The sequence below is a fragment of the Lissotriton vulgaris genome, chromosome 9 (assembly GCF_964263255.1).
Source record: "Lissotriton vulgaris chromosome 9, aLisVul1.2, whole genome shotgun sequence".
Lineage (NCBI taxonomy): Eukaryota > Metazoa > Chordata > Amphibia > Caudata > Salamandridae > Lissotriton > Lissotriton vulgaris.
This window is the reverse complement of record NC_141697.1, coordinates 845,104,596-845,118,774: the sequence shown is the minus strand read 5'-3', so window position 1 is coordinate 845,118,774 and position 14,179 is coordinate 845,104,596. Positions and strand designations below refer to the sequence as shown.

Here is a 14,179-nt window from a genome sequence, read left to right as displayed (position 1 = left end):
CTGCCTGCAAAGATTATGTCAAGAGAAATGTAAACAAACCAAAAACTTGCTTGTGGCAAAAGAAATCTCGATGTAAAAGAGTTTCACAATTGTATTGCATCAATTATTTCTTATTAACAAGTAAATTCTAATGTTTAGTCTGCTAGTAATACTTTGACTGCCAAAACATGAAATATATCTAAACTCGGACCGAAAGACATCCAAAATGTAAACTCAGAGCTTTCAGCCACGTTCTGAAATAAACTCTTGCAAAGGAGTGATTTATTGCACCAAAACACGCAAAATGAAGGTCTGGATCGGAATTGCACCAAGACACGCAGGTCAGAAGGTTTCTTCACGATGGGGGCAAAAGAAAATAGGATGGATCCTACCTGCGTTGTCTTCTAACTAATCTCTGTGGTAGGAAACCACCAAATTGCAGGAAACTGGAAACAAAGTTCTCGGAAGATGACCGGAGCCTCAGGAAGCAGTGCAGGGAGAAGTCACCTCTGCAGAACACTCCAGAATAATCCGCACGGATCCAAGGGCGTGGTCCCTTTTTATAGACCCAAGAGCAACTATGGTGGCTGCGCAGGAACAAAAGGTCCTTAGCAGCAACTAACTACAAAACAAGCATTGGCCCAAGTAAATTAACGAGTAAGCAATGATTCAGTGAAACAAGCATTGGCCTAAAGAATAAACTAACAGTATTAGTGGGATAATGTGGCATACATTGTTATCAGCGAACAAAAGGTGCATACATAAGGCAAAATGTCATAGGCAAACAATAGTAAGGCCCAATAAGATATAGATCAAATCAGCAAGGTACAACAAGGCCAAGGAAGGTACTGAGAAAAGGTCATGGAGCTTGACAGATCCTGACACTCCGGATCTCCAACCGACCCCTGCCCCCACCACGTCTTCAACAAGGCAGACTCCGTCATCGCTCCCCAAATACGAGACATCATCAACACCTCCTTCGACACCGCAACCTTCCCGGAGAGCTGGAAGCACGCCGAACTCAGCGCCCTCCTGAAGAAACCTTCAGCCGACCCCACCGACCTCAAAAACTACCGCCCCATCTCGCTCCTCCCATTTCCTGCTAAAGTCATCGAGAAGACCGTCAACAGACAGCTGGCCGCCTTCCTCGAGACGAATGGCTCCCTCGACCTCTCGCAGTCCGGTTTCCGAGCCAACCACAGCACCGAGACCGCCCTCATCGCAGCCACCGACGACATCAGATCCCTGCTCGACAACGGGGAAACAGCGGTCCTCATCCTCCTAGACCTCTCCGCGGCGTTCAACACTGTCTGCCACTGCACCCTAGTGCAGCGCCTCAGCAACGTCGGAATCCAAGAGAAGGCACTGGAGTGGATCATCTCCTTCCTTGCCGGAAGGACACAGAGAGTCCGCCTCCCCCCGTTCAGATCCGAGGCCACCGAAGTCATCTGCGGCATACCACAGGGATCATCGCTCAGCCCCACCCTCTTCAACGTCTACATGAGCCCCCTTGCAGCCATTGCACGCCAACACAACCTCAACATCATCTCCTACGCCGACGACACCCAGCTGATCCTCTCCCTCACCAACGACCCCGCCACCGCCAAGGCCAACCTACACGAAGGGATGAAAGACGTAGCCGAGTGGATGATGAACAGCCGTCTGAAACTGAACTCAGATAAGACGGAAGTCCTCATCCTGGGATCGTCGCCCTCCGCCTGGGACGACTCCTGGTGGCCCCCTGCCCTGGGCAACGCACCCAAACCGACGGACCACGCACGCAACCTGGGCTTCATCCTGGACTCCTCCCTCTCCATGACCAGACAAGTCAACGCCGTCTCCTCGTCATGCTTCAACATCCTACGCATGCTACGGAAGATCTTCCGGTGGATCCCCACCGAAACCAGGAAGACGGTCACCCAGGCCCTCGTCACCAGCCGATTGGACTACGGCAACTCCCTCTACGCCAGAACCACTGCAAAACTCCAGAAAAGACTCCAGCGGATTCAGAACACCTCAGCTCGACTCATCCTGGACATCCCCCGACACAGCCACATCTCCGCACACCTAAGAAACTTGCACTGGCTCCCCGTCAACAAGAGGATCACGTTCCGACTCCTTACCCACGCACACAAAGCCCTCCACAACCAAGGCCCAAGATACCTCAACGACCGCCTCAACTTCTACACTCCCACACGCCAGCTCCGATCGACCAGTCACGCCGTCCCCCGCATCCGAAGAGCCACAACGGGAGGAAGATCCTTCTCCTACCTGGCCGCCAAGAAGTGGAACTCCCTCCCCACCCACCTCCGCCTGACCCAAGACCACCTCGCCTTCAGGAAGCAACTCAAGACTTGGCTGTTCGAGCAGTAGCAGACCCCCCATCCCCAAGCGCCTTGAGACCCTCCGGGTGAGTAGCGCTCTATACAAATGCCTTGATTGATTGATTGAATGTCCTCCAAAAGAAACCAGTAGATCCCTGTTGGTTTAACACTGAATGCTCCAGGGCCCATAAGGAATTAAAAAGGGCCCTTGGCACCACTCCTTGTGATAGAGATCTAATTAAATCTACAAGGTATAGTTATAAAAATGTGATCAAAAATAGAAAGGCAGAATTTAGGTGGATAGCATGGGAAGATCAAAAAATAGCGGGATCCCTAAAAGACTCTAAAAAATGTTGGGCAATGATCAACCATCCTCATGTCACTGAAGAAGTGAGACAGATGGCCTTGCTGAAACTGGGGGAAGCCTGGGAAGCTTCCTTCACATGTGTTTTTAACCCGCAGCACAAGATAATGGAGGAGAATCCAAGGGATATGCCCATTGATTAAACTACAGCCACCCACTCAGCCTGCCAATCACAGTTGCTTAGGTGGAGGAGGCTTTAGTACAGGAGATTTGCCTGAAAACTCCACCCCCAGATGGGGTTCCCCTTGATTGATTTGTATAAACCTTTACCTATGGGCACAACTGTTGATGAATATTTTTAAAGCACCTATTATCAACCCTTTGCCTACGACCTGGAAGGGGGCAATTGTCGTCCCAGTTTTCAAAAAGGCCAGTAGGAGTGACCTGAATGTCATAGGCCAATCTCAATGATTGATACCACAGCCAAGGTACTGGGAAGGGTTCTCCTTGCACATCTAGAAGACTGGGCATCCACCACAGGGGCTATATCCAACCCACATTACGACTTGAGGAGGGGTGTGGGCATGACTGAGCAATGTCTCAATTTGTTCCTAATAGTTAATAAGTATGTGAGGGCCAGGAAGGGTTCCATCCACCTGGCCTTCATGGACTTATCTAGTGCCTTATACGCTGTTAACTGAGATAAATTGTGGGCGATGATGGGAAGTATGGGTGTTGAAGAAGCATTATTAACCCTCCTCCCTAGGCTACACTTCAATATCACAGTCGCTGTAAGATATGGTACTCAAGGGGGGGGGGGGGGGGGGGGAGACCAATCATCTCAACAGAGGGAGTCGAGCAAGGGTGTATGCTAGTCCCACTCCTGTTTTTAATTCACACAAACTGACTGGTGGGGGTTTTATTACGAAGGGATCTCGATTTTCCCAAAATTGGCAATACATTTGTCCATTTACTATCATATGGAGATGACACAGTCTTAATGGCAAGGACAGCTAAAAGTCTGCAGAAATCTCACAATGCTATTACCGTTTTTAAGTCTTCCCTCGATTTCAAAGTGAATTTTATGGAATCTTATATAATGGTATGTGGCCCGAAGACCACAAAAACGAAAACCTTTGTTGTACAGGACAATAGAATTGAAAATGTAGTTAACTTTTCATATTTGGGCAACGTATTTAGTAACCAGTTGAAATGGGAACCACTTTTAACTGCAAGAGCCCAACAGCTGGTAGGACGGTGGACGCGCTATTTTGTTTTGCTTCCAAATTAGGGCACAAGTCCGTGAGGGAATTAATTACTCTCTATAGAGCCAAATGTCTCCCCATTGCAACCTATGGGGCAGCCGTTTGGGGACATCACAAAAGCTGACAGATTCAAGTATTTGAAAACAAATCCACCAAAAGATTTTTGATGACCTCAAACAGTGCCCCTACCCTTATCTGTCACAAGGAACTGGGATTAGATTTTATAGAGGACCGTATAGGCAGTGCCCCCCCTGCTTTTATGGGGAAAGATCTGGCTATAAGAAGCCCTAGCATTTTCAAGAGAAGTAAACAAAGACGGTCAAAATTCGGACAATGGTTTAACCCTTTGGAGGCGTCGACCGACGCTACGGGTGACATGTACGTCGGACGGCCGAGAGCAGTCCGAATTACTCATGTGCGAAATTTTCACTCACTGCGTGCATCCAAAGGGTTGATGATACCTTGCCTTCCCTATTTGAGGGGAAAAAACCACGAGATAGGATTGGGGAATTTTTATAAAAATCCTGAAAGTATCCAACCAAAGGCCAAGGACATTATTAAAGAGGCGTACTATACTAGGGGTAATACGTGCGATCCACAGCATGGGGAGATGGGTTTATTACAGAGTTTCCCTGTCCCACTGCAATACTATTTAACTTTCTCTACTAACCTGCAGATTAGATTTTAACTAACTATGGGGCATATTACCAACAACTAGCGATAATTATCGCTATGTTGGTTTAGCGGGGATATTTTTATCGCCGAGCTGCGGCGATTTTTATCGCTTAGGAACCTTGCTATTATCAAGGTTTATCTCTTAAGCGATAAAAATTGGCCGAAATGCATGAATATCGCAGAAAAGTCAGCGATATTCATGCATTACCGAGCTAATGATCTTAGCCATGTTATCCACCTACCGTTGGATAACATCGCTAAGAACTGCTCAGGGGCAGGTGTTAGCTTTTGGAGATATTCGCGCTTAGCGCGAATGTCTCCAAAAGTTGGTAATAGGAGATAGCGATGTTACGACTGTTTCCAGTCGCTAACATCTTGGCACGCCCACTTTGCATGTCATTAGTGATAAATATCACTGACATGCTAAGCGGGGCCCAAGATGGTCGCTATCTCCTACTAGCTGTCGCTAACTGGTGTTAGCGACAGCTAGGTAATAGGGAGATAATTTTATCTCCGCTTTCTTGGCTTTTAAAGCCAAAAAAGCGGAGATAAACCCCCTTGATAATATGTCCCTTGATTATGTTTATGCACTGTGCACTTTTTGTTGCCATTCCCATGCCAAAGTGGGTGTGCCGATATTCTGATGCCTTGTCCGTGTGATAACTTCTTGAGTCAAAGCACTGTTTACTTTGTTCTATTCTGCACTTTATATAAAACAGTGAGAAACAGATTTTTATGTCCATTAATAAGGAAGATTCGCCCCTGTACATATATTAATAGTTTTAATTTTCTTAACACATTGGCTACTGTGGATATATGTACCACGGTGACCAATTTTATAAAAGTCTCTATGGCTATTAGGAAGCTTTACGAGTAAAAGATGCTTATAATGTCTGGTGTAATATTATGTTTTTCAAGTTGATTAATGTATGCAACAAACTCTATATTGCTGGAATTGTATGATTTGTTCGTTTTCTAAATATTTTATTGTGATTGTTTCATAAACTGTAAAAACTATTATTGCTAAACTTTTATGGTTCTTTTGAACCGAGATGAAGTTACTCTTGATTTTTTTTAGTGCACAAATAAGCAGTCATTGGTGGCCTTACGTTCTTCACGACAGACCAAATGTGCTTATTCATGTGGTGTTTGTTTGCGTTCAGTAAGGGCCGGATTTCGTAGCTTGCGCATTAGCGTGCGCGAGTCTGTTGCCTATCTTAGTATACTTATGTATATCTTGATCATGTACTGCTGTCCTTTCAGGACTGGGTGTCAGCTGGCTTGCTGTATATAGAGAGGGCGGGTGGGTTTCAGATTTGATCCTCACGATTGCATTCCCAGATGCTTACTAGGAACAAATGCAAACTGTAGTATCTCGGCTATTTTTATGTTGGGACGTAATGCCTCTGAGCCGTGACACAAAGTCACGTGGAATGTGTTGTTGGTTGTCCAAGTAGGTTTTCACCCAGCCACTCCTTTCGGCTGGAGGGACTGCTGAAGGAGTGGAATGGGTTGGTGGATGGCTAGAGTAAACTTCAGGCCAGCTGGGATGGGTTGTTGACAGGCTTACATCTGCTGCTTTTTTGTGACTGGGGTGCATTACTTTAAAATGTCAATTAAACTAGTGGCCCGAAAAAGAAAAGCCAGCCAAAAAGACGTCTGGGAGGCGCTACGACAGAGGCAGATGGCCTACAATAATCATGTGAGCCTATATCGGAAATGACCTCTCTGTAGCACCTTTGAATAGCAAAATAACGTTACTTGCTTACAGGACTGACAATATCTGCCTTTGGGATCGGCTAAGCTCCAACTAATAAAGCCGTGGCTAATTCTTCACGCAGCCGAGCGCTGGCCTGGGGTGCTAGTAGCCTCCTATTATAACAACTGTTTCATCTGTAATTCAATGTTGGTCATTAACTCATTGTGAAAGAAACAACAAAAAACAAAAATCTCCTCTCTCTCTTTGACGCAGGTGGTTGCCCGAATCGGAACGTTGGCTGCTCATGAACAATAAGCCAGAGGTTGCCTTGCGGAATCTAAAACGAGTGGCCCTGATCAACGGGAAGCTACTAGAGGATCATATAAACTTGGAAGTGAGTTTGTTTTTAGTGTAACAGATAGAGAGAAATTGCAATTTATGATTATGGATGATGAAAGATACGTATGATCAACGTGAAATAGGGCTGGCAGCGTGGGCTAATATACCAAGGCCCTGCATTTTACAGGGCCTCGCATTTCACCTGAGGATAGCTGACAAGAAGATGGCTGAATCTATAAATGAGCAATGTCAAAATCCATTGGTTAGGCATATAAGGGAAAGTTTTTCTCTATTGATTGCGTGTGTGAGTAAATGAATGCGAGTATGATTCCATCATGGGATGAACAGAAAGATGCAAATAGTACACTGATGAATGGATGGATGAATGGAAATTATTTGATGCACAGATGGAAGAGAAAGCACATGAATGGATAACGCAACGAATACATGAGTATGTGGCTTGATAAATGAGCAAGGGCAGTGTATGAAAGTAAGGGGAATGTGCTGTTTCTGAACCAGGATATAGAGAAGTACTCTAGAAGGGCCATGTATAGGGCAGCAGTAGTGAATGTGCAAGTGATTACATGCACAGATGCATGGATAGGCGTTTGGATGGATGAGAGAGTTTATAAATATATTGTAGGATTAATAGATGAGTGCATGAATGGATGGAGGACAAATGGGCAGTGAGTGTGGAAGTAGTGTGAAATAAATGTGAGTGAATTGATAGAGTGAGTGATTGGGTGAATGGTTGGAGTGAGTGTGTGCATAGATAAATGGCTATACGAAAGGCTAGTGCAAAATGGATGGCTGGGCAGTGAGAGTGTGGATAGAGACATTGCAATGCCGGTGCCTATCTCCTGGACTATCCTTACTGTAAGAACTTCGAAGGGGGTTAGTCCCAGCCCAGCCTAGCCTCACTCGGCCTCTGAGGGCCTAAGAGGGCCTGCCCTTTGCCCGGTCTTCAGTCCGCGCGCGTCCCGCGTACGCGCAGGGCGGCTAGGCTAAATAGGAGGAGGAGGGGGGCGGGAAGAGGCACCAGGTGCGCGCGATGTCCTGGCGCAAGCACCTCTGGGCCTCGCAATCCCGCTCCCGGTGGTGGATTCAGCGTCTCTCCCCTCAGCAGCACAGCAAACCCTGGGATGGAGCACACAGGCTCACAGGCTCCACGAGAGTTCATCCGAACAGGGCAATGGCAAGATGAGCAGGGATTCCACAAAGCACGCCCAGTGAAAACGACTACGAGCGGCTCCCGCGGAGTGGGGGCCGCGAGTTGTTAAAAGTCCTTCAGGGAGGAGGGGGCAGGAAGAGGCACCAGGTGCGCGCGATGTCCTGGCGCAAGCACCTCTGGGCCTCGCAGTCCCGCTCCCGGTGGTCGATTCAGCGTCCCTCCCCTCAGCAGCACAGCAAACCCTGGGATGGAGCACACAGGCTCCACGAGAGTTCCTCCGAACAGGGCAATGGCAAGATGATCAGGGATTCCACAAAGCACGCCCAGTGAAAACGACTACGAGCGGCTACCGCGGAGCGGGGGCTGCGAGTCGTTAAAAGTCCTTCAGGGAGGAGGGGGCGGAAAGAGTGGCTCAATGGTTAGAGCGGCAGACCTTGATGCAGAACGCTGGCCAGGGACCAGGGTTCGATTCCCGCCTCGGCGGGATCGGGCTTAAATTCCTCTGACCGGATATTCTGGCCTCAGTGCCGAATCTAAGCATGGGCCCCACGCTGCAACTCTGGGCAATAGCTTGCTTAGTCTCCACAATGGCCCCTGATGCACAAGGGATGCCTGGTTTCACCATGGGATGCCCAGGAGTGGACACCTCACAAGGAAAAGCCAGGAGGGGTTCCCTTGTGGTAGGAGTACAAGCGCCGGGATGCTTACGGGTTACTGTTCGCGCTATACAAATACAACACATTTACACATTTACAAGAGGCACCAGGTCCGCGCGATGTCCTGGCGCAAGCACCTCTGGGCCTCGCAGTCCCGCTCCCGGTGGTCGATTCAGCGTCTCTCCCCTCAGCAGCACAGCAAACCCAGGGATGGAGCACACAGGCTCACAGGCTCCACGAGAGTTCCTCCGAACAGGGCAATGGCAAGATGAGCAGGGATTCCACAAAGCACGCCCAGTGAAAACGACTACGAGCGGCACCCCTAATCAAACTAAATCAAAATAATTCGAAAATATTCCAGTCACGCGAGAAAACTCATTGGTTCATGTGAAAGGCTTAGAAGTAATCAAATCCAACAGAAGATTAAAGACGCATGCTGAATGGCAACACACTATCCCCAACGCCAACAGAGGTTACTGGATAAGGAGAAGACCCAACTAAAAGGAAAACCCTATTATGTACTTGAGTGGCACTGGAGACTCCAGAAGCACAATCGCTCTTGTTCAAAATAAGACAAGCAGAGAACAAATTGTCTTTGGAGCGGCATCAAGCTTGTGGAACTCACTAGTAACCCACTTGAGACATCAACTGGTTTTACCATCCTTCAGAGGGGGCTTAACATGTTCCTCATCACAAAACACTTTTAAGTATTATCTAACAGCCACTGAACCTGATCTTCTCCTACCCCTTAGTTCTCACATTCTGTGCTAACCCGATCCATTTTACTAATCCCCTTTCCCCTTTGCCATTCATTTTCCACAGTTCCCTCCATACCTTAGCCAAACTTACGATATTGTTATGGTTTACTCTATGACACAGTACTCGACTCTACTCCACTGTACTCCACTTCACTCTATGCTACTTTATACCATTGTACTCCATAGCACTGTATGCCGTTCAACTTTTCCACACTCTACAACACTGTACTGTCCTGTACATCACTACAGTCTACAAAACTCACCTAGACTGAATGCCACTCTATTCTACTATAGTCTACAAAACTATCCAATACTGTACATTAGCCACTACACTCTTCTGTACAACAGAGTACTCCAATTGATGACACTTTACTTGACAGTATGCTACACCTCTCCAGTGTACTCCACTGTGCTATATTTCACTCTCCCACAGCTTATCCCACTCTGTGCCACTGCACTGTTCAACGCTCTGCACCACTGTATTCAACTCTACAACACTGTAGTACAGTCAAAACCATTTCATGACACTCATCTCCATTCTATGCCCATCCACTATATGCCACTGTACTACACAGTGTGAAACTCAATGACATGCCACTCCACTGTTCTCTATGACACAGCACTCCACTACATGGCACAGCACTCCACTCTATGACACTCCCCTTCACTGTATGCTATGACATTCCACTCAATGATACTCCACTCTAGGACACTCTTTTTTACACTACTCCACTCTAAAATGCTCAGCTCCACTCTATTACAGCCTACGCCGCCCTGCTCCTCTGTATGACATGCCAGTCTACTGTACAACTCTCCTCTCTGCTCTATGATACTTGACTCCACTATATGAGACACCATGCCACAACACCAGATAGAACTTTACTGCACTGTACCATATGCCACTACACTCTACTCCAGTCTAGTCCACGTACAATGCTCCACTCTACAACAGACTTTACAGCACTCTCCTTCACTATACTGTATACACTCCACATAACACTGTACTTGAAGACACTTGACTCTATGATTTCAATTTCACATTTCTATTAACATGTCAAATAAACATTGAAATTTACTGAATAAAAAAACTATATTTAAGGCTTAGCTTACAAACCAAACTTAAACTACAAAAACTTAAAAATTCTAAGGTTATAGTTATAGCTTCCATTTACAATTCATCCACCACCTTCAAATATTATAAGTAGCGCACCTGGTAAAACACACTTTTCAATTCACTAACCAGAAAACACTGACTATAACTCGCCACTCTAACCCTCGTAGGCAGTCAACCCCCGGCCGTGCACAGCCTTTGAATGTGTGGACCATGAGGTTGGCAACAGGGTCTGGCAGCACTAAGATAGACCCCATCCTGGAGACAGATTTGTCTAAAACGGGGAGGGGTGCACAGCCCACTCCCCAAGCCTTTGCAGACCATACTCTGGGGTAGTATTTTTCATTGGGGGAAGGGGCATTCATCCCTTTCCCCGAGCCTTTGCAGGCCCCCATCTCATGGGGTATTTTATTTTGTTAGCAGGAGGGGGGTGCACAGTTTACCTCCTGGAGGGACTACAGGCCCCAGGGACCTTACCTTCTGGGGCCATATTATTTTGTAAGGGGAAGAGGTGCACAGCCACTATCCCCAACCCTTTACGTCCTCGGATACCCCTTCCTCTGGGCCCTTCTTGTTTTTCAAGGGGGTAGGTATGCGCCCCCCTCCCTGACCCTCTTGGGACCCCATCCCCAGGCCTTTTTTATAAGGGGAGGGGAGCACGCAGTCCCCCTCTCTATGCATTTACAGCCCCCGGGATTCCATCTCCCTTGGCCAAAAATACATTTTGAAGGGTGGGTGTGAGAAGTTGGCCTGATATATGATGTCTCCAATTCTGGGGGCACCTTGTATCAGTCCAAACAATCCCTTATGGTGATGGTTGTAAGTCAACCTTATAGACAAGCTATCCTAAGGGTAGCATGGACTAAGCAGCCTTAAATGCTTAACTCAAGAGGGCATGTGAAGCCAGCTGTTTTACCAATCACAATCCTGTAATATCAAATGAAAGGACACCACACAAGTTATATATTATAAAAATATATGTATTTATTCTCAGAATAATCCTCGATACTCTTTATGAGTCTAGAAGCACAAGCGTTTAAACAAAAGCACAGTAAAACATATGAAAGTTGCACAATTATGGATGAGGCCCAGGGGCCACTCGAACCATATACTAAAATAGTGGTATAAGTATCACTACTTGAACAGTGGTAAGGCCTGAGGCCTTGGAAATCGCTGGGGCTATTTGTGACTAGCAGTGGTGAAGTCGGGAAAAGCCAGCGGGACTCAGGTGCAGCGCTTAAAGCACACGCATGCACCAATGCAAAATCAATGGTGCGTAAAAGTTACAAAGTTACTGTTAAAGGAGTCTTCCGGCCCCTGGGGGTCCGCGGACCACAGTTTGGGAAACACTGTACTAATCCATTCACTGCGCCAAAACCCAACACTTATAAATTCACCCAAGCACTCTCCTTGCTGTACTCTAATCATTCAGTCAGTACCCAAGTACTCCTACTGCGAGCCAGGCCTTAGCACATGGACTGATTTAAATGCCTATAGACTATGGATGCAGTACTCTGCCCACCTACAAACTTGTCTTTCACACCGTCAGTTCCCTTGTCAGTATACATACAATCCAGCAAAGACCCTGTCACTCCCCTTGCACTCCTCTTGTGACTCATTCAGTACCATGTACTAATCCAATCACTGCGCCAAAACTCAAAAACGTATAAATTCACACAGACACTCTCCTTTCAGTACTCTAATCATTCAGTCAGTACCCAAGTACTCATGCACTGAGCCAGGCCTTAGCACATGGACTGTTCAAAAGCCTATCCACTATGCATGCAGTCCTCTAACCACCTACATACTTGTCTTTCACACCTTCAATTCCCCAGCCAGTATCCATACACTCCAGCAAACACCCTGTCACTCTCCTTGCACTCCACCCGTGACCCATTCAGCACCATTTACTAATCTATTCACTGCACCAAAACCCAACCACGTATACATTCACCCAGACACTCCCCTTGCAGTACTCTAATAATTCAGTCAGTACCCAAGTACTCATGAAGCGAGCCAGGCCCTAGGACACGGACTGCTTCAAATGCCTATCCAGTATGCATGCAGTCCTCTAACCACCTGCACACTTGTCTTTCACACCTTCAATTCCCAGGTCAGTATACATACATTCCCGCAAACACCCTGTCACTCCCCTTGCACTCCTCTAATGACCCTTTCCGTACCATGTTCTAATCCATTCACTGCGCTGAAACCCAAACACTTATAAATTCACCCAGGCACTCTCCTTGCAGTACTCTAATCATTCAGTCAGTATCCAAGTACTCATCCAGTGACACAGACCTTAGCACATGGACTGCTTCAAACCACTATCCACTTTGCATGCAGTCCTCTAACAACCTACACACTTGTCTTTCACACCTTCAGTTCCCCATTCAGTATAATACACTTCCAGCAAACACCCTGTCACTCCATTTGAACTCCTCTAGTGACCAATTCAGCACCATGTACTAATCTATTCACTGAGCCAAAACCCAACCACTTAAAATTTGACCCAGGCATTCTCCTTACAGTACTATAATTATTCAGTCAGTACCCAAGTACTCATGCACTGAGCCAGGCCTTAGCACATGGATTGCCTCATATGCCTATCCACTATGCATGCAGTTCTCTAACCACCTGCACACTTGTCTTTCACATCTTCAATTCCCCAGTCAGTATCCATACACTTCCAGCAAACACCCTGTCACTCCCCTTGCACTCCTCTAGTGACCCATTCAGCACCATGTACTAATCCATTCACTGCGTCAAAACACAACCACTTATACATTCACGCAGGCACTCTCCTTGCAGAACTCTCATCATCCAGTCAGTATCCAAGTACTTATGCAGCGAGACAGGCCTTAGCACATGGACTGCTTCAAACTCCTGTCCACTATGCATGCTGTCCTCTAACCACCTACACACTTGTCTTTCACACCTTCAATTCTTCAGTCAGTATCCGTACACTCCAGCAAACACCCTGTCACTCCTTTTTCACTCCTCCAGTGACCCATTCAGCACCAGGTACTAATCCATTCACTTCGCCAAAACCCAATCACTTATACATTCACCCAGGCACTCTCCTTGCAGTACTCTAATCATTCAGTCAGTATCCAAGTACTCATGCAGCGACCCACGCCTTAGCATATGGACTGCTTCAAACTCCTATCCACTATGCATGCAGTCCTCTAACCACCTACACACTTGTCTTCCACACCTTCAATTCCCCAGTCAGTATCCGTACACTCCAGCAAACATCCTGTCACTCCCTTTGCACTCCTCCAGTGACCCATTCAGCACCATGTACTAATCCATTCACTGCGCCAAAACACAACCACTTATACATTCACCCAGGCACTCTCCTTGCAGTACTCTGATCATTCACTCAGTATCCAAGTACTTCTGCAGCAAGCCAGGCCTTAGCACATGGACTACTTCAAACTACTGTCCACTATGCATGCTGTTCTCTAACCACCTACACACTTGTCTTTCACACCTTCAATTCCCCAGTCAGTATCCATACACTCCAGCAAACATCCTGTCATTCCCATTCCACTCCTCTAGTGACCCATTCAGTGCCATGTACTAATCAATTCACTGCGCAAATACCTAACCACTTATAAATTCACCCAGGCACTCTCCTTGCAGTACTCTAATCATTCAGTCAGTACCCAAGTACTCCTGCAGCGAGCCAGCCTTTAGCACAGGGACTGCTTCAAACGCCTATCGACTATGCATGCAGTCCTCTAACCACCTACACACTTGTCTTTCACATCTTAAATTCCCTTGTCAGTATACATACAATCCAGCAAAGACCCTGTAACCCTCTTGTACTCCTCTTGTGACTCATTCAGTACCATCTACCAATCCATTCACTGCGCCAAAACCCAAATACCTA

General features: G+C 46.9%; 1 protein-coding gene across 1 annotated transcript in view; it reads left to right on the top strand.

Annotated features, from left to right (window-relative positions):
• LOC147692351 (solute carrier family 22 member 6-B-like) overlaps nt 1–6,661 on the top strand; it is a 539,129-nt gene extending 532,468 nt beyond the window's left edge. Inside the window, exon 5 of the mRNA XM_086939523.1 lies at nt 6,520–6,661. Within this exon, the coding sequence (XP_086795649.1) occupies nt 6,520–6,661 (142 nt within the window). The remainder of the gene's footprint in view (nt 1–6,519) is intronic.
• The last annotated feature ends 7,518 nt before the right edge of the window (nt 6,662–14,179 follow it).